General features: G+C 53.1%; 1 protein-coding gene across 32 annotated transcripts in view; it reads left to right on the top strand.

Moving 5' to 3' along the window:
* Positions 1–25,794, top strand: part of TENM4 (teneurin transmembrane protein 4) — a 2,118,216-nt gene that overhangs the window by 1,867,331 nt on the left and 225,091 nt on the right. For 29 of the 32 annotated variants that reach the window (XM_051821885.2, XM_051821866.2, XM_051821785.2 and 26 more), the window contains 2 exons: positions 15,355–15,610; positions 25,464–25,562. In XM_051821885.2, the coding sequence (XP_051677845.2) occupies positions 15,355–15,610; positions 25,464–25,562 (355 nt within the window). The remainder of the gene's footprint in view (positions 1–15,354; positions 15,611–25,463; positions 25,563–25,794) is intronic. The other 3 variants (XM_051821846.2, XM_051821922.2, XM_051821759.2) reach the window with 1 other exon arrangement.

Here is a 25,794-nt window from a genome sequence, read left to right as displayed (position 1 = left end):
TGGGCAGCAGCTGACAGAAATATTTGCTGAGCAAATGAATCCAGCCTGCGCAGGAGCAAGTCGCAGTCCGGAGAGCCTGGGGGGACTGGAACCAGTGCCTGCCAGATCAGGGCAGGGGCGGCGCCAGGCCTGCCAGCTGCCATCTTGGGACAGTATGTGTGGGACAAGCAGGCCAGGTCAGCTTTGCCAGAGGGTCCCCCCGACCTCCAGAGCCATTCAGGGGAGGACGATTCCCTAGGACCGGAAGCCTAGGAATCCGCAGCTAGGGCAGCAGGGTGTCTGCTCAGTAACTCGGAGCAAGCCCCCTGGTTTCTGTGTTGCTTTGAGGAGTCCTAGACAGTAAGGCCAAAAGGAGAAAGAAGAGGGAAAGCCCATTCCTCAAGAATCGGCTTGGAGTGTGATGGATGCCATGGAACGAGGGGGCAGCACAAAGAGGGAGAGTGGACGGGCCAGAGTTTGAAGCCCGGCTTTGGCTCTGTGATCCTGGGAGCCTCCCTGCCTCCTGCTCTCTAGCTGGGTTACTTTGGAAAAGTCTCCCGGCTTCTCAGAGCCTTGGTTCTCTCAAAACTGGAAAGGAGAGAAAGGCCATACAAAATGGTCACTGAGACATTAGCCTGTTTTACATTTATTAAAATTTGAGTCCTGCCTGCAGTAGCCTTGGCAGGGCCAGATCAAATGATTTCACAGGCCTTATATGGCCTGTGGGTCGGATGTTGCCCATCCCTTCGTAGGGGGTGTTTTAGGGTAAAATAAGTTCATACATGTACAAAGCTTAGCATGATCCCTGGCTCTAAGTAATCACCCAGTAAACAGCACACGTTGGAACTGTTGGCATAGACAGTATTAGACTTACAATAGAGGAGGCCTTGTGCTCCTTGTGCCCTGGGAATACAAAGTTCAAGTCTAGATGGACACTCATTGTTCTCTGTTCAATTGTCAGTCTCCAGTAGGTGTGATCACCTCCGTTTCCTGGTTGATGCTCAGAGAGGTTAAGGGACACATCCTAGTCACACAGCGGGTGAGTGGCAGGGTTGGGGTTGCAACCCCTGTCAGCCAGACTCCAAAGTACTTGTCCTCTAGATCCCTTAGGCTGCATGGCCTTTGCATATTGTTTCTTCCAGGAGACAAAGGAAGCGTGCAGGTACAAGTCTGTATTTCCCAAGTCCTTGTAGTGATAAAATGTCACGTGACATCTGGGTGTGGGTGGAGCTGCAGGGGAACATCCTCCCCGTCCATAGTTGCTTGAGATTTACCAAGGTGCCACTGCTGGAGGTGTGCCCCGCTCAGCAGTGCCCCGCACCCCTGCACGGCCTCCTGTGTTGCCGGGAGACATTTCTCAGGATGCCCTGAGCTGGATACATTAGGCAGAGCAGCAATCGCTGTGGTTATGAATATAACTCTTTGATTAAGGTTCTCTGCTGTCTACATTATTTGTTTCGCAAACCTGAGCTGAGCTGATTGGATTTCTTTCTATTCCTTTTTTAACATAAGTAGATTGTGAAATTGGAAAAATAAAATATTCCATCGCTGAAAGAAAAGAATTAACTTGGGGAAGGAGCCAGGTGGCACCCACAGAACGTATACTTTCAGCATTGAAATAGAGTGGGCAGCATCTGGGTCCTAGCTCTGGAAGCAGCACCTCATGCAGTGGTAGAGCAAGGGCAGGGGCTGGGAGCCAGTAACCTTGGCACTGGCAGGGGACACAGCACTGGAGTGAGCGTTCTCAGTAGGGACAGTAATAGTCATAATAGTGGTGACGATGGTGATGGCACTCAGGGAGCACCCACTGAATGTCAGGTGAGGGGGACAGGCAGGTAACACAGAAAGGATGCCACAAGCATGGCTCGGGTTCCAGTCTGGTCCGGAGCACGAGCAAATTCCCTTTCTTAGCGTCTGTGTTCTCCTCTGGGAAACAGAACAGTAGATCCCACTCCTTGCTATGTACCCTGCATGTTCTTAGCACTGTACATAAATCCCCCCAACCCCTATCTGATGGCTGCTTACTCTCTTTTGAGTCAGGAAAATGGGCACAGAGATCTGAGTAACTTTGGCCAGGCTGCAGCAGCCGGGAGGTAGGTGAGCCGGGGCTCAACGCACAGGCTTCCTCTTAGCCCTGCCTCCCAGGGCTCTTGGGAAGATGGCATGAAAGAAAGTGCATGAAAGCAGCTTAGCAGAGCTCAGGAGTAGCCCCACCAGCCTGCAGTGCTGCACGGCCATTGTCAGTGTTGCCCTTTGCTTTCCAGAGCCTGGGGACTGAGCGAGGCACTCTGCAGAGGACTTCGGGGCACATAACTGTTACCTGTTTCTGGTACAACTTGGTTTGGAGACGCTGATGATAGAGCACCTGCCCAGGATCTCCTGAGCTTCTATCAGACAGCCCATGTGTGGCTGCGTCATCCGGGAAGAAAAGCATCTCTCTGATGGATAGGATTAGTTGGAGGCTTTTTGCTCTGCCCCTAGAGGGGGCCTTGTAGGGCCTGAGGAAGAAGGTGACAGTCATGTGAGCAGGGGGCCACCGTGCTGCTGGGACTTGCTGGGTTGGAATGGGCACTCTCCATTGAGGTGGAAGGGGTTTGCCTGCAGCTTCTGGAGAAGCTTGCAAGGGTACTGGGCTTGGGCTCTGACCTCGGTGTGGAGTCTCTGTGCAGGAGCCCTGCCCCCTGAGCAAGCCAATGAGCCTTGCAGATCTTGTCTATAGAAAGAGGGCCGTAACACCCACCTCTTGGGGGTCATTATGGTGTGTTATCAACACTAAAACGTTTTGTGATCCTGGAAACATCCCAGCCCTACAGCTATTTTGTGACAATTATTCATTCATAATAAAAATGAGAGGTTTTTGCATTTAAAAAAATTGTTCAATACATACAAGCTTTAGTACTGCAGCATTAGTGGCTTCTTCTGCCTGTAGCAGGCATCAAGAGTAGAGGAAGCAGAGAGACCTGTGTTAGGATCTTGGCTTTTATCATTATCTGGCAAGGTGACTATGAGCAGATTTCTTGTTTCGTTTGTTATGGGGTTTTAAGTCAGGATGTCACATTTAATAAAATTGTCCCAAGTGCCAGGGCCAGGGACGTTTCTCTGTTGAAAAAAAAATTGCAAAATGTCATAAACAAAGACATGAGCAGGTTCCTGACACTCAGCTTACCTGTCTGCAAAATGGAGAAATTCAGAAGCACCTTTCAGTGTCTCTCTGAGGATGAGGAGGGAGCCTTCGCGGGAGCCTTGCTCGTAGCCTGGGCTGGGGAATACTCATCCTCTTCCTCCCTGACAACCTCCCAGGGTCCAAACTCGGAGACCCTGCATGGACGACAAACACTCATAGATGGCTGCTTAACAGCCTCTCCAGGGACGGTAGCTAAAGGTGCAGGAAAGACAGGTAAGATCTCGGCCCCAGGAGGCCCCACGGCCCCAGGGGACAGGAAGTACTGGTAATTCTGAGGAGCTATGCTCAGGACCCTATGCCCCCTGCCTCACTGAGTCCTGCAGCAGCACAGAGAAATAGATGGCACCGCTGTCCCCTTGTCACAGACGAAGTCACAGCTTTCAGAGGTTAGGAGCAGCCAAAGCCACCGAGCTGGGGTATGGTAGAGCCTGGCTGTGAACTCAGCCCTGTGTGGCTCAGCGCTGCCCGCCCAGCCATGTGCTGTTTGAGTGAGGCTCACGGCATGAACTTGACAGCCAGGAAAGGGTTGTGTTGTAGCCAGTGTGTACACAGGAGAGGTGGGATTCGAACTCAAGGCAACTTGAGCCTGAGCCATGGCATTTAATGCCAGGCAGTGCTGCTCTATGGCGTCTGGCAGCTTTCTGCCAGCCTGTCACTTTAAACAAAGGACATCAGTGTCTCTTCCAAGAATAGTGATGGATATAGACAGGAGGGAGGGATGTGAACATAATGGTAAGAATTCACCTCTCCCTGTGCTGCTCTTAGCCTCCTGCAGGGCCCAGGCAGTGTAGGCACAGGAGCAGGAGGAAGCTGGGGGTGCTATAGAATTAGGAAAACTGCCTGATAAACTGCCCTGACCCTCAGTGCTGGCGTCAGTCAACAAGGTAGACTGTTCCCTGCAGGAGCCTTAGAGTCATCATCTTGACTTCCTGTTCATGGCATCTGCAACTGCTGAAAAAAAAAAATGCAACGCTTATGCCCACTTCAATTATGAGCTGTCTTCATTGTACATTTTGGAGACCATCAGGTCAAGGTTAAAGAGAGATCTGGGGCCAGTGCGGTGGCGTAGCAGGTAAAGCTGCTGCCTGCAATGCTGGTGTCCCATATGGGTGCTAGTTCATGACCCAGCTGCTCCTCTTCCAATCCAGCTCCCTGCTAATGGCCTGGAAAAAAGCAGCAGAAGTTGGCCCAAGTGTGTGGGCCTCTGCCACCCATCTGGGAAACCTGGATGGAACTCCTGGCTTCAGCCTGGCCCAGTGCTGACTGTGGGGACCTTCTGAAGAGTGAACCAGCTGATGGAAGTCCTCTCCCTCTCTCTCTGTAACTCTGACTTTTAAAATAAATAGTCTTTTAAAAAAGAGAGAGAGAGAGAAAATTAAGTGCCCAAGTCATCCCATGCCTCTTGGGAATCAGTGGCAGTGCCTGGGTGAATGAGCCCGGGAGCAGGGGCCTGCCACATAGCCCAGAGTGAGGAGCCACCTACTTCTGGCTCCACTGCCTGGGGTGTATTACGGTCAGACTTGTGGTGGCTGGCACATGGCCCAGCAGTTACGAGGCTGGGTAAGATGTCTGCACCTCCCATCAGAGTTCCTGGGTTCCATTTCCAGGTCTTGGCTCCTGACTCCACCTTCCTCTAATGCAGACCCTGGGAGGCGGTTGGGTTCCTGCCACCCAAACGAGAGACCTAGATAGAGTTCCCAGCTCCTAGCTCTTGGCCACTGTGAGCACTTGTGGAGTGATGGACAGGGAAGCATGAAGTTTAAGTCTGCATTTACTTAGCTGGAGTGGCAGAGGCTTGAAGTTCGGGGAAAAGGGTGAGGATCATCACTATAGCCTCTGCTTCATTGGCAAGGAGCTCGCTGCCTTGCGAGGCAGCCCACTGCTCACTAGGGAGCTTGATGGGCAGGATCTTCTGCACTTGAACGCTACTGTTTGCAGCAGGTCACTTCCTGGCCTTGATCATGACACGTCTTCCCACAGCCCGGGGAGCAGCTTGCTGCTTCTCCCACCTGTAGCTGCTTGCACATGGGAAGCTTGGAGGAGTCGCACTGTCCAGGGCTGGAAGGAATGGCAGGAGATGGTCTGTAAAATGAAGGAACCTCACTCGTCAGAAAGATGAATGGAGGCCTAGGGATCGGGAGGGACTGTCCTAAGCCAAGAGGGAGTTGACGGCAAAGCTGGGAGCAGTCCTTCCCCCTGGGAATCTCAACTCCCACCCGTGGTTGGGTGTCTGATTCCCTCCCACGTGACCTGTGTGGGCGTAGCCGTGAGGCTTGGGGAGAACTTCAGCTTACGCTGGATGCCTGGATGCACACTCTTGCCGTGAGCCCTCCCGCCAACCCATCTTTCCAGGCTCACGCAGTCCTCTGCCTACTCGCGTGGGAACACAATTTCTAAACCCTTCACCACCCAAGGGAGCAAGGGAGCGGGTCATCCTCTGCTGTGCTGCAGTGACTCACAATACAGGGTCTGCCTTGGGCCCACCAGTGCTCATCAGCACAGCACACTCCCTCCCATGTTCTCAGTGTTTTATCTCTACCAGTGCTGACCTGCCCTTGGCCTAGGAGTCAACACACCTCTATCCCATAAGGAATGCCTGGGTGCCAGTCCCAGCACCACTCCCCTTTATTTTTGTTTCCTGAAGATTTATTTATTCACTTGAAAAGCAGAGTTACAGACAGATAGAGGAAGAGACAGGTCTTCCATCCTCTGGTTCACTCTCCAAATGGCCACAATGGCTGGAGCTGGGCCAGTCCAAAATCAGGAGCCAGGAGCTTCTTCCAGGTCTCCCATGTGGGTGCTGGGGTCCAAGCGCTTAGCCATCTTCTGCCTTCACAGGCCATCAGTAGAGAGCTGGATCAGAAGTGGAGCAGCTGGGACTCAAACCAGCACCCATGTGGGATGCCAGTGCCACAGTGCCCGGCCCCTCCACTCCTGGCTCTAGCTTCCTGCTAAGGCACATCCTGGGAGGCATTAGATGATGGATCAAGTGGTTTGGCCCCTGGCACCCATGTGGGAGATCTGGATTGAGTTCCCAGATCTCGGTTTCAGTTCCTGCCCCTGCCATTGTAGGCATTTAGTGATACAATTAGGAATAGGGCATTTAGAAGATGGGCACTCACTGTCCTTCTCTGACCCTGTCTTTACCTTGTAGGTAAGTAGGTAGGTAGGTAGGTAGGTGGATCGATAGATAGATATTAAATGCAGCCTGTCTACACTGCGTGAGCTTCTTACCTGCTGTAACACACCATTGACTTCTGTAGAGTGGAATTTCACCCCTGCACATACACATCCCATCTTACCTGTCAACTGTGGCTCCTTGTTGCTTTGGGACTTGACCTAACTGTGTACAGGTCAGACCATTTTTGAAAAGGGTAAGAAGGTAACAGGAGAGGGAAGGAAAATGCTCTTGACTGTCTCTTTCCTGGACCAGTTCTGCCTTGGGGTGGGCGCAGCTCTAAGTCGGTCAGAGCTCACTCCCAGAAAAGACACCCTGTGGCTGCGGCTGCCCTTTTCCAGCAAGCCAGGGACTTTGTCTCATGGCATCTGTGTCTCGGGCATCAAGTACCAGGCCTGCACAGAATGATGCTTGTAGATGGAGTGAGAACAGGGAGGCAGGGTGGTGGGGGCTGGCAAGGGCAGAGAGCCACCCTGTGTTTTTCGTTCTTCTCTTCCATCGCCCTAGCTTGTTCGGGTCCAGTCATCCAACACAGTTGGGCACACGGCTTGCCATGCACAGGACTTAGAAATGTCGTTAACAACCATCACAAGTCCGTCTGGCCAGACTGCTGTCGTCCTCGATTTCAGACTTGCACAGGTCTCCCACCATCTCCTCTCCCTCTCCCTGATTTTTCAACTGCAGGAACTGGAACTCAGATTGAGTGCCTCGCCCAAGGTCACACAGCAAATTGGTGACTGATGGGGACAAGCACACAGAGTTTGAGTGACATATGCTTCTAGGCTCAAATGGTGACTCAGACAGGATATTCATGTGCCGCACATAGAAAGGATATGGTTTTATGGTTTACTTGAAAGGCAGCGTGTCAGAGACAGGAACAGAGAGAGAGAGAGAGAGATCTTCCATCCTCTGGTTCATTCCCCAAATGCCCACAATAGCGGAGCTGGGCCAAGCTGAAGCCAGGAGCCAGGTGCTCCCAGGCTGGGGACAGGAAGCCAGGACGTTGAGTGAACATCTGCTGCCTTCCCAGGCGCATTAGCAGGAAGCTGGCTCGGAAGTAATGTAGCCTGCACTGGAACTGGCGCTCTGATGCGTGATGTGGGCGTCCCAAGTGGTATCTTCACCCGCTGCACCACAATGCCCACTCCAGGGAAGGTGCTTTGGTACTCTTGGCTCAGTTGTCTGTAAATGACCATGACCCTGGGAACGGACAGCTGTGGGGATTGCACCTCCTCTGAGGGAGACCCAGGACCTGAGCTCCTCCCACAGCTGTCAGGGTCTTTTATCCCAGCCTCCACCCCAGAGAGCCATCATTGCTGGATGAGAAATCTGAGGACGTCTTAGTGGGCCTGAGGGTTCTGCTTCATTCTTGTCACTGCTCCTGCCTCTGAAAACCCAGAAATGAGGGTGAGCCCTCCAGCTGCAGGCCCATCTTCCTCTGCGCCCCCTCTCCAGATCTCTGGCCCAGGTGCACAGGTCTTATGCTGTCTCATTGCCTTGTGGGGCCTGTAGCTTTCAGTCCATGGGCTTCGGTTTATGCCAGCGCCTCACCTCCCCACCCCCTGCCACCCAGAGCCCTCTGGCTGCCCTGGGATATACCTCAATCCTGCCTCTCCTTCAGTAGCCTCGCTCTTCCTCTTCCAGAAGCTTTCGCACACCACTGTATCTGTGCACAGCTGTAGCCTTGAGGGTACTGCTGGAGACAGCAGAAGCAGGGCTGCAGTGCGGAGAGGTAGGGGGAGGTGGCTATCTCAGCCTCGCTCTCCTCCTGCCTTGGAGCGTTTCCCTGTGCTCACCATGGATAGCCAACCCCATCTGGAAGGCAAGGGCAAGGGACCCGGGGAGGCAGTCCTTAGGGATCAGCCTCCTGTGACAGAGGGAGGAGAATGATCTGGAACTCAGAGTAGGGGAAGGGAAGCAAGCTGAGACTAAAGCCTTACAGTGGCAGCCCTGTCGTGGCGTGAGGGTGGCTGCCCTGGCCGCCTCTGGCCAGATGTGTGCCTACCAGCCATGGTGACAAGCAGGAAACCTTCCACAGATCTGCACACCCTCCCACCCATTTAAGAACCGCTACAGCAGACAAGGAAGCTTCTGAAAACACAGACTCCTTGGTGCAGCTTCTAGAATGCAGAACACTTTGATTTTCTGTGTCCAGTTCTGCCCTGACTAGGTGCACGAAGAGGCAAAGACAGCTGTGGTGTGCCTCCCAGGCACGGCCTCTGAGTGCCTGTTAAGAACAGTGGAAGCATGGCCTTGGGGGAGCCCCATCTGTGCTGCCCCAGCCCCTGTTGTCCCGTTCCTCTTCGAGATGCACCTGGGGACCAGCTAGAAGCCCTGCACACTGGCTGTGATGCACAAAGACATCAGTGAAAGTGAACAGAAGACATTCGTTCAGGCAGAGAATGAATGGGTTAAGACGATGATGTGACACACAATTCCAGCCCTGGCTTCATGCTCAGACCCATGTCTACATTTTGAATTTCAGGGTTTTTTTTTTTTTTTTTTAAAGTCCATTTTAGGTTAGGTAATGATAATAATAGTGTTAGTTTTCTCTGACTCTGGAACAGGCGTTTACAATGTGCAAGATGCCTTCATGTCTCATTGACAGGTGAAGAAACACATCCAGGGAGGTTAAATAAATTGGCTGGGACTCTGCAGCTTGAAGGAGGCGGGGCTGAGACCAGACGTCAGGCCATCAGATTCCGGCTGCCAGCTGCGGTGACAGAGAGCTTTCTGGCCTCTCTAAATTGGACTTGTAGGCCAAGGTTCATTAGCTCAGCTCTCAACACTGCTACATCACCATCCCGTGTCAGTGGTAGTCGATGGCATTTTAATGGAAGCCGAATAACTCTTTTTGCTGGCATTCGCAGGCAGCTGGAATTGTTGCTTTCTGATAATTAAATGCTGTCATCTTTCATATCTGACCGTCTGTAGGGCCCGATGAATGACTGCAGTGCCCGCTGGGGTCATCATTAACTCTGAAGCAAGGAGACTTTTAGGCACCTAGCTGCCGTTTCGCAGGGCTGGGCGTGGGCACCCGGGCTGGCACTGTTTCGTGGAGCCAATGCCCACCTTAGATCACAGGGCTTTTGACAGGCTTGAGTTCTTTCGCCTGAGCCAGAGTTTTGCAAGTTTATGCCTTTTTCTCAGGATTGTAATCTTACAAAAGACCAGTGACGTAAAACACTGGAGTCAGTCCGAGGCATATTTGTCGCCCAGCCCCACCTGATTCCTCTGGCCAGGTGCACACCAGGAATCTTCCTCAAATATTCCAATCATCATGGCACTCCAGCTCATCCTGCTGAGGAAGGCTGCATTCTTTAGCCTGGTACCTCCAGGTTAAGCACCACCTATACCTGCTCCTGGGATCCCCCCTCACTCCCAGCCTCTGCTCCCTCCCAGCCATCCTTATAAAACGGGGAGGGGAGCAGTATCGTGGTACAGCAGGTTAAGCTGCCACCTGTGCTGCCGGATCCCATAAGAGTGCTGGTTGGAGTCCCAGCTGCTCCACTTCTGATCCAGCTCCCTCTAATGTACCTGGGAAAGCAGCAGTAGAACATGGTCCAAGTACCTGGGCCCCTGCAGCCCTCATGGGAGACCAGGATGGAGTTCTAGGCCTGGACCAGCCCTGGCCATTGTGGCCTTTTGGGGAACGAACCCATGGACAGAGACATTTTCTCTCTCTCTTTCTCTCTCTCTCTCTCTCTCTCTCTCTCTCGTTCTCTGTCACTCTGCCTTCCAAATAAATAAATATTTAACAAATAGTATTCCCAGGCAGCCTTCTTCTCTCAGCTTCTGAACTGCCTTAGATCCTTAGACGCAGATCACGGTCGCTTCTCGTGCAGCCTTCCCTCACATCAGTAGCCATGGTCTGGTAGGTGCCCCATGGTGCTCAGTGGGGCTACAGTGCCAGCTCCCAGGGTTGACAACTGTCACCACTGTGAGATGTTCACTGGGTTCTGGGAGTCGGCCCCTTACCCATATTATCTCACTTAAGGTCTGGGAGGCGGAGGGCCCCATAGTGCAGGTTCTGGGACCAGACTGCCTGGGTTCAGATTCTGGCTCCAATGTGGGTGGTCTCCTGATCTTGGGTAGAGCACTTACCATTTCTGCACCTCCGTTTTCTCATCTGCAGAAGGAGGTGTCGTGATACTACCTTCTTTACGAGGTACCCTGAGGATTGAATAAGTAAAGCACTTAGGAAGTATGTGGCACACAGTGGGTACTCAGTAAATACTACCTGCTGCACCTGGTGATGTGTGATGATGTACAACCCACAGTAATGACCATTTGGGATATGGGCTTCAACAAGTTCATGAAAAATTCATTTTATGTATGTAAAACTATACATAGTTTTATTTTTTTTGTACCAAAATAAATTTATCATTAAATTTTATTTTCCATGAACTTTTGGAAGTTATGCTTGGAGTTTCTGGATGTCTTATCTATGAGCATCCCAAAGTCAAAGGCAATGTGTATTTTATTTCTGAATCGCTACAAATTCAGTGTGTGATAGCCCTTCTCCTTCTCTTCTTCTTTTTTGCCTTACACTTCTTCTATATGAATTACAGAGACTCAGAGAAGTTGAGAGACTTGCCCCAATCACACAGATTGTAAGAGAGAGCTAAGACTGACCGTAGTTCTGGGAGACCTTAGTACCTTTGTTTGGGATCTATCCACACACACTGGCTACTTGTCAAGACTGGAGCTCATCCCAATCTCAAAATTCATCAAATCCCTACCCACTGCAAAGGACTGCTTCATGTTGCTGATGGAATGATCCACATCAAGGGCCCTCTTGATCTCGTTTCACCTTAAACCCAGGACAGAGGGGTATGGATCTATGTGGCGCAACCTGGTTCCTTCTGACCTACTGATCCCACGCAGAAAGGAGCCTTCCTGTCTGAATGTGTGAATGCCGCATGTACCTGGTCTTGTACTGATTGTCAGACCCACCGCCATTCTCATCTGTTTCTGATGTGCACATTGAGCTGTGGGCACCCTCCTGAGACCAGGGCACCTGGGAGCCAGCAGGTGTCCAGAGCGGGACTCAGCCTCACTAAAAGATCATGCTTCTGTTGTTTGCCTACTCTTTCTTGCTCAAGGTTTACTGCTGTTATAAATGCTGAAGAGTGATCACCATGGTGACAATGTAGTCCTTTATGATTTACTCATTCAACATGCCTTTACTGCACTTACGGAATTAATAGTTCCCATTTTTTAGCCTGACTGTATTCCAGGCACTCTGCTAAACATTTTGCATACCTTATTTCATTTAATTCTCATAGCAATCCAAGAAGGGGAGCTTTATCTCCATTTAATGATAAGAATCCTGATGCCCAAGGGAAGATAACTGACTTGACCAAGGTCACGCAGCTTGTAGAGCCAAAACATGAACTCTGGGCTGACTCACACCAAAGCCTAGTCCGTGTCTCTTACCCACTGCTCCCCGCAGCTCCATGAAGGAGCCTCAGTGTGATCTAGGTTCAGTGAGATACAGCCAGGAGGCTGCAGTGTACTGAATTTTTGTGCATATAAACATGAAAGAGGGCACCAGCAGCCGTGAATATATCTTAGAACGTGTAGGAAGCAAGAAGCCTGGAAAACGAGGCTTGCAGAACTCAGATAAGCAAGTGGCCTTTCCTGAGAGCTGTGCGTGCAAATAACAGTGAAAGGACTCACATTTGGGCTTGATTCGGGGCTCGATTCACTTGGTAGCTGTCGCTGTGAGCGGAGGCGGAGAGTTGGCATTTATGGCACAGCATTGCACGCAGACCAGCGCCTGCTCCCAGATAGCAGGAGGGAAGCAACTGCTCGTGCACGCAGCATGTCCAGCTGCCCGACCCACTGGCTTTCCCGAGGTTGCTTAGGTGTTTACTGAGGGCCTGCCATGCACCAGGCCCAGCTCGGGGCTGCTACAGGGCAAATGGAAATGGATAACACATGGACCCTTGCCTCGGGGCCCAGTGATTGATGCTTGTGCACAGGCCCTGACTCTACCTCCCAGGAAGTGGTGGAGTAGGAGAGGGTGAACACTTCCATAGATGCACCCACTGAGCAGGGGAAGTGAGCTGCTGGAAGTCACCCAGCAGTAAACAGAAACCAGAAGAGAGCATTCTGCCCTAAGCCATATCCATTTCGTGCATCGTTTTATCCCCAACACCCAGTTTACAAGACCTGGCACAAAGCAGGCACTCAATAACTGCCGAGTGAGCGAATCAGTTCAGAGATCCCTGTGAGAGGGGGGATGCATGCTGGGGCGGTGCGAGATGAAGGGCCCTCTGCAGCCTCGCCCCTTTGTCTTCCCCGTGGGAAGCACAAGGAGAATCCCCAGGACCAGAGGGAAACGTGCACTGCTCACTCAGGGGGTCGCAGTTCCTTCCGGGGTGAGCAGTGAGGCAGGGCTCCCATTGCAAAGCTCCCCGTGCAGAGCTCCTCCTTCGGGAACCTGGGCAACACCAAGGTGCCCTTTCTTAAGGTGCTCAGGGTGGAACTGGGGAAGGGAAGGAAGGACCCACAGCTCTGGCTCCAGGCAGGCTCACAGAGGCCTGCATCGGCCTATGGTCTCCAGGCCCCCAGATGGTGTGTCAGTGTGTTTTTCATGTAAACCTACCCTGTAGAACCTTACCCTGCTGCCTTCTGGAGACAGCAGGATGGGGATGTAGGTAGGCCAGCCTAGGGAAGGAGATGCAGGTGGGAGATATGGGTTGCCTGCTGCAAGTGTTCCAAAGAAGAAGAGAAGTTGGGCAAGGAGAGACCAAGGAAAGCTCCCTGGATGGAGTAGCAGCTGAGTGGACCATCAAAAAATAGAGAGGATTTGGACCAGAACCTGCCTTGTCGGCATGGGAGAATCTCCTTCTATAAGTTCGTTTTTAGATTTCTGAGCAGGGATCTTATCCTGGAAGTCTCATCATTGCAGGACTCTGGACAGTCATCAAGCCGGAGCCTGGTGTCCTCACTTAGTCACAGAGCAAACGTCCACAGGTTGTGGCTGGGACCTCAGGTGCTGCTCCCCTCACTGGGCGTCTTTTTGCTGCCCTTGGCCATGGACCAACAGAGTCCAGGACGGGGCCTGTGTCTCATGCAAAGCCACCAGGTGTCTGATCGACAGAACTCAGGCTATGACTTTACAAGGACCACTCACTATTGGTTGCGTGCCTCAGCCTCCTCATCTATAAAATGGGAATGATGCTACTACTGACCTCTGGGGTTGCTGTGAGGGTAGGAAAGTTGAGGATGTGAAGCACACATGGTCGGCGCTCCAGTAGGTAAGAGGGCAGCAACTATTAATGCCCATGAAGTGAAACCTAGGACAGCGCAGGAGTGAGGACTGGGTCACCCTTCTCTGCTGACCCCTTGCCAACCGTTGGACAGTAGGGGCTCAGTCACTGCCTCTCTCTGCTCTGGTGCCCTGGCCTGCAGCTCCCAGGACGAGCGGCTAAGGGGTGGGGAGGGAAGGCCACCTATCCCTGAGCAGGACCTTCTGCCTGGACAGGTTGTGTTGGCTTCTGGGATCTCTGCTACCCTCAAGGGTCGCCCCCACTGGCTCCCTTCTAGTCCAGGACTTCAGCATTGCACATCTTCCAGGGGGTACCCTTCCCATTGTTTGGGCTTCCTGGGCACCCTTATTGGAACTGGAGGTTCAGCCTTAGCAACTCCCCTGGCCTCTGGTGGAAAGGAACAGCAGGAGCAGGCAGAGGGGGCCGGGGAGAGATGAGGCGGGCAGTATGGATCAGGTTCCGGGGGGCTTTGTCGGCCCAGTGTGGGCATTGTGCTGGAAGTAGCAGCTTGTACAAGGCCGTGAGCCACTCAGAGTGGTTTCTGTTTCTCTGCATCCCTCCCCTGCCTCCTCTCCCCCAGTTCCCCACCAGATCTGCTCTATAACACTTTGCCATAGAAGATTGGATTACCTAAGAAGCAGAGTGACGCGTCGTCCACTAAGCATATCAGTAACACTGATAGCGTCTCCCACTTGGTTGTGCTTGATGGTTTCCAGAAAGCTGTCTCCTGATGGGAGGGGGTGCACTGCCTCCGGAACACTGCGTCTGTGTCTGCCTCGGTTTGAGTCCCGTCCTCTCTCTCTCTCTCTGTCTCTCTCTCCCTCTCTCTTCCTCTAAAATACGTGATTGTTGGCAGAAACAGATGAAGCCAAATGCTTCATAAACTGTGAACCTGGAAACAGCTCCCACGCGACGGCCCGTTCCATTTCCCTCTAGCTCTGTGATCCCCATAATAAACCATTCTGTTTTAGAGATGTGAAGACTGAGGGGTGGAGTGACTTGTCCGTAGTCAGGTACACGTCAGGAGGCAGCATCTGGCCTAGGATCCGATTTCTCGTCTTCTTCACCCTATAGGTTGTTCAGCTTTGAAAAACCCTGTGCTGGGTTGTAGAACAGAGCTTGGCACGCAGTAGGTGCCCAGAAAATCCCAGTGGTGGTTTTTGAGCACCTGGACACCAGCTTGGCTCACGGTACTCAGGGGCTGCCTGATCTAAAACTCCGCCAGTGCCCAGGCGTGCGCCGGCCATGGTCCCGTCCTGGTTTGCCATGGTCTTAGATGGATGACCATCCGAGGGAACTGTTACGTAGGAGTGTGCCTCATTTGCCGTGCACTGTTGGACACAGTCAGATGTTCCCAGGACGTTACCGAGGGCTCAGGAAGCAGGTGACTGGCCCCACCCCGGAGCTCCACAACTTCCAGCCCCAAGAAGTCCCCAGGTCTGGGACCACCCTGGAAAACCCAAAGCCTGAAAGTATGAAAGAAACCTGTGCAGCTGGTGACCTGGGCAGTTCATCTTTACTTTGTGCATTCTTGGCTAAGAGAACACCTGTGTCTGCTCCAAGATACAGGTCCAGCACCCAGCGTGACAGGCGCTCAGCGGTAATCGCCTGCTGAATAAGTAGGGATGGCCCACGTGGCTCAGGACACTTGGCCGTGCCCATCGCGCTCACATCCCTGGGACCCCCCCCCCTCTCCAGCCAGGGTACAATGACCATGCCTGTTTGTGCCCTAGATCACCCAGGCGGCCTGCAGAACCACCCACGGCTCCGGACCCCGCCGCCGCCACTCTCGCACGCCCACACCCCCAACCAGCACCACGCGGCCTCCATCAACTCCCTGAATCGGGGCAACTTCACTCCCAGAAGCAACCCCAGCCCGGCCCCCACAGACCATTCGCTCTCCGGAGAGCCCCCGGCCAGCGGTGCCCCAGAACCGACGCATGCGCAGGACAACTGGCTACTCAACAGCAACATCCCACTGGAGACCAGGTGTGGGCCGCGAGGGACCGCAGGGCAGGGCGGGGGCAGCAGCGCTGAGGCCCTGGGCCATGTCCCCACCACCCGCTGGGCGCATGGGATGGAAAGAGGCGGTGGGGTGGAGCATAGGAAGAGGGTGGGCTTTGGAATCCTGCAGGCCAAGATGTGGTGCTAGCCGGCTGCTGACCAAAGGTAGGGCCTTGCTCAAGTTCCTGGAGCCTTAGGGGGTTCCCTTCCCATGTCTGTACAGCATGAGGAGGCTGGCTGGCCAGGACTGGCACCAGATAAGAGCTGGTGTCTGGGAAGGTGTTGGTGTGGCGTCCCTTGGGGCAGGCAACTGTACCTTTCTCTGAGATGGTTCTCCACCCTGGGCTGGTGGTGGTGCATAGCACACTCCCGGCTCCCCACCGCTCCTCCTCCCCAAGCAGTCCTTAGCAGGTACACGCCAGCATTTGGTCACAGGGCCTTCCCTGCGTGTCACTCTGTGCAATCCTCACACCTTCATGGGTTTTCTTGTTGGGACCCGCAGGTAGGAGTTTTAGAAGCTGAGAGTAAGACTGAGTTGCTCACTAGCTCAGGGTCGCAGATGGGTAATGCACAGCTAAGATTTGAACCCAGTTTGCCAGACTCTCCTGCATCTCCCGTGTCCCTAGCACCACCACCACCACCTCCCTGTGGTCTCTCCTCCTGCCCCCTTCTCCCAGCCTCCCTGTAGCAGGTGTCCCGCAGTCTGAGTTTATAGAGACACCTTCCCTCTGCTTAGCCACTGTTTTTCCAAAATGGAGTTTTGTTGTGATGGTGAATAGTTTCTATCGAAAAAAACTGCAGAAAGGTGTACAGACGAAAGTGAGATTTACCCATCGTCTCACCAGTCTAAGTGCTGTGAGCCCACAGGGCACAGCTTCACCCTACGTTCTCCAAAGGTGAACCGTCCCAGACTGGTGCACGTGGACCCTCTTCCTTCCTAAGGTAGAAGGAAACAAAGGCTTTATTTTCCCAGGCTCCTGTTCTTTGTGCAGAGAACAAAAGTCACAGCACGTTTAAGAAAGTGAAGGTAACCTAGACGTGGAAAGTGACTTCATCTGGCCCTGCCTGACATGTCTCTGTGCTGTTGGCACGTTAACCCTATGGAGTCCAGCCAGAGAACAGCAGCCTCCCCATGTGCCTTTGACTTCTGTAGACGTGTTTTTCCACAAGCACAGTTCTGAGAGATGCAGCCCCCATCAGCACCCTGGCCCCAGTTTCCAGATGAATGTTGTTCCTGCTCATGGGCTTCAGAGTCGTGTGCCCTTTGCCTGTTGCCTCCTTTGGGGGCAGCGATCACAGAACCAGATAATTGTCATCCCGCCCAGGGTTGTTGGACTGGGTCTCCATTTTCCCAGGGTGCTCAGTGAATGGCTTGTGGCAGCAGGAAGCCAGCAGCTAACTGGTGCTTCCTGTTCTCTGTGTGGGCCACGGCCTCCACGCCCTCTTGCTTGGATGTTCATTGTCCTCACTTGCAAGGAAAGTAGCGCTTACTCCTTTGAGCCTCTGGGTTTGCCCAGGGAAAGGGAGCCAGAAGACAAGAGACACAAATGTGGCCCCAGCTCGCCTCTCCTGGCCCGCCAGCCCACGCTCACCTCCCACTTCCATTGCACACACCCTGTGGAACTTTGTCCTCTTTTTCCTTGCATCTTATTACTCAAGCAATAGATGCTCATTATAGAACGGATAGGAAATGGAATAAGGAAAGAAAATCACTATGTCCACCTCCAAAAGGTAACCACAGTTAGCATGTAGGGATATCTTTGAATATGCCATTTTACATGTGCAAATATAACAGAATTACACGTTTAACATTCCGTGTGTTTGGATGTTCAGCAACATTTCCTCCAGGCCCTGGACCTTTTGGGACTCTGCCTCTGCACACACTCTCACACACCCTGCCAGGGCTGCCCTCCTCCTCACCTCTTGTTCTGGCCGCGTCCTACTTATTCTTGAAGCCCCAGCTGAGAAATCGGAGGAAGCCTTCCTCTGTGACCCTAAAGTTCTGTGCATTGAAGGACGGCCTGAAACAGGGACAGGTGCCCAGTACAGCCAGTAACGCAATCAAGATTCTGGCTCTTAACACTGCCTTGGCCTGGTTGATGGCACAAAACTAACTGGGCGCCGTTTAAGAGGGATCAGAGTGAAGTCTGGCAGATGGACTCATCAGCTGTCCTGTTGGTGGGAAGAACACAGGCTCTGAGGGCAGGTGGCTCCTCATTCCTGCCTCGCTTTGACCCTTCGTGGCTGATCTGTGTGTTGGAATCAGACTCCATGCCTTTCAGAGATTAGGAGACAGCACATGAGATACCATGTAGGAATTCACACAGCCCAGTGCCTGCCATCCAGAAGTCACACTAGAAATGGTATTTCCCATTCTTTCGGATAGTTACACTTCCCATATCAACCCCATAAAGAAAAAACTCATTCAAAAATATTTTTTTGGCCACTATGCATCATAAGAGTTGAGAGGAAATAGCAGATTCTACTTCTTCTCTACTTTGGAGGAGGAAGTTTGGCCCCGACGTTCCAGGGCTTAAGTGACTGTGCAGCCAGCGTGGCAAGTTGCTCCAAGCCCAAGTGGCAGGGCCAGACACGCCCTGTGCTCGAACCCTTTCCCTGTTGCTTACTAGCCAGGACCTTGATGGTGGCAGTAACTTCCTGTTCTGATGCTCTGTGTGAGCACAACTAACGAACAACTCCAAAACTTAGCAGAAAGCATTGGTTGATTGGTTAACTTCACCACAAGATTTAGGAGTTGAGGAGAGGCTCAGCTGGGCTGTACTCATGCTCCCTCTGGTGTGGGAGTCAGTCCAGGGCATGGACTGGTCTCAAGGCTCCAGGATAGCTTCACACATACGCCTGACACTTTGGGGTGGGGAGCACAGTTGGAAAGCGGGGACCTCTCGTGGAGTCCTAGCAGGGTTCTTATACTTCATACCCGGCAGCTCAGGGCTCCAGGCACTGAGGTGGAAGTCATCGTGTCTCCTCAAGGTTTGGCCTGAAACTGGCAGTGTCACTTCCATCATATTCTGTCACTCAGTGCAGCCATGGGCCGGCCACCTTCAAGAGTATGGGAAGCAGGCCCCACTTCTCAATGGGACAGGTGCCAAAAAATGTGTAGCCAGCCTTAACCCACCACACCAGCACGTAAGGCTGTTGTAGAAGGGACGTTATGATGGTATCAGCATACAGTCAGTGCTCAAGCATACTACTTACTGTTTAGTGCTTCTTGTGAACTCACTGTTCGCTGAATGCCTAAAATTGTGCCTGGCAGGTAAGGCGGTACAGAGAGCAGACATTTGCAAACAGATGAGCACTGTGGGAGAGGTGAGCATAGGGCATGGGCTGAGGCTTCATTGTCTGTGCTGCACACAACATGGGACTGCTGCAACCTAGTGGGTGTGGGATGATAAATGTTAGCATGCAGGTGAATGAGAGAACGAACAGATGTAACTGGGACTCAAGTGGAGACATGGGAAGGCTCTCCAGGGGCCCTGGCCCTGTGTGGCCCAGGGTTGAAGAGCTAGTGGGAGGCTCCCAGGTGGAGGAGGAGAGGACCGGAGGACCCAAGACGGGCACTGTCTGAGCAAAGCCCTAGGCGTCAAGGGAGCAGGGCCTGTGTGAGCATATGCCTAAACAGCTTGTGCCCAGCCCCATAGAGTGAGGGCCCCTGGTGCCGGAGAAGCAGTCAGAGGCCCTTCCCTAATTGTCTGTGTTGAGAGTCCAAAGTAAATAGCCGAACAGATATCACAGCAGCTGGAGGGATGACCGGGAAGGATTTCGATTTCACGCTGGCAGCAATAGACAGGCCAACAGAAGGTCGAAAGGGAATGAAGCCTTTGGTAAACCCACTCCTCTCTCTGTACTCCCCACAGCTCGGGCACTCCCCGAGGTTAGCTGGATCCCCCCAACAGAGCCCCGCCTGGGCCTACCTGTGCTCCCTGGAGCTGGGCTACGATGGTGCTTTTAGCCCCACAGGTGCATCTGTGATCTGCTGTGGTGGGAGCCATGTGTTCAGGGTCTCCCAAGCCTTGATCCACATTTTCTGCGCTCTGCAACAGCCGACGCTTAATTGATTTCACAGGGACTGTCTGATTAATAACCCTCCCAGCTCCTGTGGAGTGGCTACCAGCCCCGCCTCTGGTTCATCTGATCTCAAGCCTGGGTTGGGAGCCAGAGGAGTGTTGTGTGTTCACAGTGAATTTGGGGAACAGCCCTGCCTGGTGTGATTTCCAGAATGGCCCCCAGTACAGAGAGTCGGGGTGGGAGGTCTTCCTTGTCAGAGAGGGATACTGTCGCAGACCTGCGCGTAAAGCGTAGCACGCTGCCATCCAAGCTGCCTGTGGTCCGTTAAGGGAGACAGACCCATAAGTAAATGAAGGCGGGCATTGCAGGCAGTGCTCACACAGAGGGAATGCTCAGAGCAGAGAGCAAGGTGCAGATCCCTCTGCTTGGGAGCATCAAGTGACAACCATAGCAAACATTCTAGAGCCTGCTTTGGACCAGCCAGGTGCTGTTCTGAGCACTCCATGCATGTTAACCCTTTCATCCTCACACCTCTCCCTTAAGGCGGTGGATCTGGGTCCCCAAGCCACCCCCAGGCTTGATGATTTACCAAGAGAACTCACAGGACTCACGTGTAGCCTTAGTCGTGCCTCTGATTTATTGTGATGAAAGAAAACAAAGCAAAATGAGCATTGGGAAAAGATATACAGCCTCAGTCCAGGGGGCCCAAACTTTCAAACAAGGCAGAAGCTTCCAGAATTCTCTCCCATGGAGTCGCACAGGGTGCACCATATTCCCTCTGCAGCAAATTGTGACAGTGCATGAGGAAGGATGCCCACCCGGGGCTGCTCATGACAGCCTCAATGCCCAGGGATTATCTTGGGAGCTGGTCACACAGTCACTCCTTGCCCAGCAAGTCCTCAAATTCCAAGTTCACGGAAGGAAAGCACAGCCCTAGGGCTTGCACCAAGGAGTTACTCTTAGTGGGGAAGGCACAGTGAGTTGCTCTTAGTGGGGTAGCCCTCCTAGAAGCTGAGCTCCAGATGCCAGCCAAGGGCAGGCTCTGTTAGCAGGCCTCTCAAAGGACAGTGGGCAAGGTCACTGCCTTCACTCTCTATGCAGGAGGCAGAGACCTCCTGCATAGATCTAAAAGCATCTAAAGCACAAAGGATCACATGGGCACAAAGGACCAATGGCCAGAAGGGGCAAGGCCAAGATGCATACCCAGGCTGGCCGGCTCCAGAGCCCATGCACCTCATCGCCATGCAGTGTTGTCTCATTGGTTGCTATTAATTGCTTCTCAGGGAGTGCATTGGTAGGACTTAGAAAGGGGAGAAAGGAATTCTGAGCTGCAGGACAGTTAGACAAAGGCAGGGAACTGGGAGAGAGCTAGGTTCAGGAGAGATGGCAAAGGCCAGGTGTCCTGAGAGCACAGGGGGTGGCAAGAGGATGTGAGGAATGCAGATGGAGGTCAGCAGAGGGGTCTCGAGTTATAGGAAAAGGAGGTTTCAGGGCCTGGTATTGTGACACAGTGAGCTCAGCTGCGGGCATCCCTTTGGGAGCACCGGTTTGAGTCCCAGCTATTCCAATTCCAACCCAGCTCCCAACAACCACCTGGTCCAGCCCCACTGCAGCCATTTGGGGAGTGAACCAGCAATGGAAGATCTCTCACTCTCCCCTTCAAGTTAATGAATTAGATAGTAGCAGGTTTCACTTTTCCCTGGGGACTGGTGATGGTAGAAGTGGAGGTGAGTAGCTTTCCCATATCTTTCTAAACAGAGGATGGGCCATGTATTTATGTGAGAGGCAGAGAGACGGGCAGCTAGAGCTCCCATCCACTGTTTTACTCCCAGATGCCTGCAGTAACTAGGGTTGGGCTGGGGCCAGAGCCAGGAACTCAATCCCAGTCTCCTGCATGGGTGGCAGCAACCCAAGTACTAGAGCCATCACCTGCTGCCTCCAGAGTGCACATTCACAGGAAGCTGGACTCAGGAGCTGGAGCTGGGATTCAAACCCAGGTCTTCTGATCTGGCACACAGGCGTCTTAACCCCTAGGCTAAAACCCCACTTCCAGTCTCGCCTTCTAAAAGGATCACTGTGGCCTAATTCATTTTGTTGTTGTTGTTTCTTTGTTCATTCATTCACTCAAATACCAGCGGGTTTATGTCTAGCTCTTTGTGTGGTCTTGGCTGAGTCACTGACCCCCCTGCTATAGAACATGGGGGTGATCCCTGCCTGTCCTCCACTAGTGAGAGTCAGCTGCCAGGTGGCTTGCCCAGGGCAGATGCATGGTCCATGGCAGGGGGCTCGCTGGGCGATGTTCCAAGAACCGCTTCCTTCTCCAGAGCCATTGCTCAGTCCTTGTGCTCCGCAGCCTCGAGCTAGGAATTGGGGCCCCCAAGTTTTGGATTCAGTCTGCTATGGGTCAGACAGAGGGGACTGGAAGCCCCAGCTTGGCAGCTCGGGGACTAGGCCAAGGCTTCCCGCAGATCCAGTGCCATCTGCACTCTCAGGGCTCCTAGAGCAGCACAGCTCTTGGCTGGACTCCCCTCTCCAAAGACACAGTAACCTCTTCCTCCTCCTCTCGCTCGCTTGCTCGCTCACTCTCCCTCCCTCCCTCCTTCTCTTTTTTAAGATTTATTTATTTATTTATTTGAGAGATAGAGTTACAGAGAGAGAGGGAGAGACTGAGAGATCATCCATCTGCTGATTCACTCCCCAAATATCCACAACAGCCTGAGCTGGGCCAGACTGAAGCCAGGAGCTTCTTCCAGGTCTCCTACATGGATGCAGGGGCCCAAGCACTTGGGCCATCCTCTGTTGCTTTCCCAGGCCCATTAGCAGGGAGCTGGATCAGAAGTGGAGCAACCAGTGGCCCTATGGGATAACAGCACCGTAGGTGGTGGTTTTACCCGCTGTGCCCCTGTGTCGGCCCCTGCACTAACTTTTCTGAGAGGCAGCTCGGGGCTGTGAGGTCACAGAGAGCTGGTTTGAGTCTCATCTCTGCCCTTCCTTGTTGAGTGACGCTGGGCTGTCACTTAGCCTGTATGGACCTCAGTCTCCGTAATCTGGAAATGAGGTGATAACACCCACTCTTGTGAAGGTCAGAAGGGTCAGGGGCCTGTCCCTGAGGTCGCAGCAGCCAGTGCAGGCCTGTGACCCAAGGGGGGCTTCTCAGCTTAGGGTCCTCCTCGAGAAGTCCTCATTAGCTTTTGCTTCTCAGATGGAGAGATCACTCAGTGTCAGAGGTGGAGCACAGGTTAGGAAATTGAGGGAAGAGCCTTGAACCTGGGGTCAGGACACTCGGGTTTGAGTTCTAGCTCTGTCACTGACAGCAGGGCACATGGTTCTCTGAGCCTCAGTTACCTCATCAGTTAAATGAAGCCAAATAATTTGAGCCAGAACCAAGTTTTAGCAGTACAGGAGAAGCCTGTTTCAGAAATAGCATTCTAGCCGGCACCGCAGCTCAATAGGCTAATCTTCCGCCTTGCGGCGCCGGCACACCGGGTTCTAGTCCCGGTCGGGGCGCCAGATTCTGTCCTGGTTGCCCCTCTTCCAGGCCAGCTCTCTGCTGTGACCCGGGAAGGCAGTGGAGGATGGCCCAGGTCCTTGGGCCCTGCACCCGCGTGGGAGACCAGGAGAAGCACCTGGCTCCTGGCTTCAGATCAGCGTGATGCGCTGGCCGCAGCGTGCCGGCCGTGGTGGCCATTGGAGGGTGAACCAACGGCAGAAAGGAAGACCTTTCTCTCTGTCTCTCTCTCTCACTATCCACTCTGCCTGTCAAAAAAAAAAAAAAGCATTCTGCATAGCCACGGTCAGCAAGTGCACACATCACCTCCCCTTCTGACATGATCTAAATGGTAAATGCCTGAGCTAGCACGAGGGTGCAGGTTCTTGCTGAAGATCAGACACCCTGTCTCTCTCTCTAGAAATCCTTTTTTTAAAAAAATTATTTATTTTATTTGAAAGAGTTACAGAGAGAGAGGGGAAAAGACAGAGAGGGGGGGATCTTCCATCCACTTGTATACTCTCCAGGTGGCTGCAATGGCCAGGGCTCGGCCATGCTGAAGCTGGGAGCCAGGAGCTTCTTCCAAGTCTCCTATGTGGGTGGCAGGGGTCTAACACCGTAGGTGGCAGGTGTCCAACACTTGGGCCATCTTCAGCTGCTTTCCCAGGTGCATTAGCAGGGAGCTAGATTGGAGGTGGAGCAGCCAGGACGTGAACCAGAGTCCATATGGGATGCCAGCACTGAAGGCAGCAGCTTGATCTGCTACTCCACAGGGCCTGCCCCTCCTCTAGTCTATTTCATTGCTTCCCCCCTTATCCTAACAGATCTGCACATTGGGGAGACAGTTGTAGTCAGCTTTTTCCCTTTGTCAAAGTAACTGTTTCTTTTCAAATTATTAAAGTTAAAATAAAAATCACTCAATTCAGGCACTCAGTAACCCCCATCGTTAACATTTTGATCTTTATTCTTTCCTGTGAATATTTGTTTCTGATTGTTTCAAGGGATAGCTTTGACTCTCCGGGAGCACAGTCGCAGCCTGGTGATGCAGGTGTGATGGGGGACACGCCTGCCTCGGGTCCCAGGGAGGCATCCGGAGCTCTTGGGCCTGCTCACCCTGGGCCATGCAGGCTGTGGGGAGACCAGAAATTCCCTCCTGAATTGCTGGAATGTCATCTGCTGCTGACTTCAATGAAGTACCAACTGTATGCCTGCTATAGGCTAGGCACACTCCCCTGGTATACCCTGAATTCAGAAGTAGAAGGCAGCAAGATATTACAAGACCTTGTGGGCTGAGGTAGGGACTTTGGTTTTGTTGTAAAAGGCTTGTGTTGAGAGCACAGATGTGATCTGATCCAAGTAATACTTTGGGTTCCATCAGGGGGGCGATTAGCCCTTTTAGGCTCAAGGGTCAGGGAATGGGAAATCCAGGACCCAAACCCACAGCAGTCTGGACTCAGGGCTATGTGGCCTCCCGCTAGGCCACCCGGCCTACCCTCAGCAGGGTCACCTGCCTGGAGGTGGAAGTAGAGCCTGTCTGTGGGCTGCCAGGCCCCGCTGCTCCTCCCTTGCTTCGTGGGAGGCCTTGGGGCTCAGATCCCTGCCACCGCTGCAGTGCTTCATGGCTGCTTTGTGGCCCCGGCTGCTCAGCAGTGTTTCCTTGTGCCCTCTCTGTCCCCTGGGCTGTTCGTGGAATGGAGCTTGCAGGAAGCGGGGGGCAGCCCAGCTGTGTGCAGCTCTCTGGGTGACCCTGGACTCCAGTTGGAGACCCAGTGCTCTAGAAGACACTGGTCAGAAGTGCTTGACTTCCTTTTTCTTCAGACCAGGAAAGGGAGTGTCTCCAGCTGCTGTTTACACAGACATAGGCAGCATCAAGTAGAGGAGAAAAGCGCAGGCTTTGGAACCAGGCAGCCCTGAGCTTGGATTCCTGCCTTGCCCCTTGCTGGCTAGTGACCTTGGCAAGTCCCGTTTCCTGTCCACATCTCAGTGTTCTCATCTGTGTGAACATGGGGGTAACTTGGCCTTTGGTGAAGGTTGGAGAGAACGGATGTAACCTGCCTAGCTCAGTGCCAGAGCCGTGTCAGTCTCCCATCAGGCAGAGCTGTGAGTGATGGCGCACGACTCCCAGGCCTTCGGGTTTGTACAGCAAATTGCTCCCTCTGGCTGCTCTGTGCCAGGTGGAGCCCTTGCACATGTGGCTTGCACACCGACCCATCGCTGGCCTCACGCACGGCTGCACCCAACAGCCACTTGGTGTGTTTCTCTATCCCCCCCTTCATCGATGCATGCATGACTCATGGCTTCATTCATGTCTCCATGTGTGCGTAGAAACCTAGGCAAGCAGCCATTCCTAGGGACATTGCAGGACAACCTCATTGAGATGGACATTCTCAGCGCCTCCCGCCATGATGGGGCTTACAGTGACGGGTAGGTGACATTCCCATGCTCCTCCCCCCGTGTGTACTTCCCCCTGGACCCCTGTCCCCGCATGCCGACCCTGAGACCTTTCCCTGGGCTCTCCTGGGGGAGGTGATGCCCTGTTGCATGCTGACCCTGACATCCCTGTTCACCTTGGAGCACCCTGTCCCCCAGCATATTAACAGCCGTCTGCTTAATATGCAGCTCCTGGCATCTCATTGGCTGCTTTCGCCATTCTGGA

The sequence above is a fragment of the Oryctolagus cuniculus genome, chromosome 1 (genome assembly GCF_964237555.1).
Source record: "Oryctolagus cuniculus chromosome 1, mOryCun1.1, whole genome shotgun sequence".
Taxonomy (NCBI): domain Eukaryota; kingdom Metazoa; phylum Chordata; class Mammalia; order Lagomorpha; family Leporidae; genus Oryctolagus; species Oryctolagus cuniculus.
This window is presented reverse-complemented; position numbering and strand designations above follow the sequence as displayed.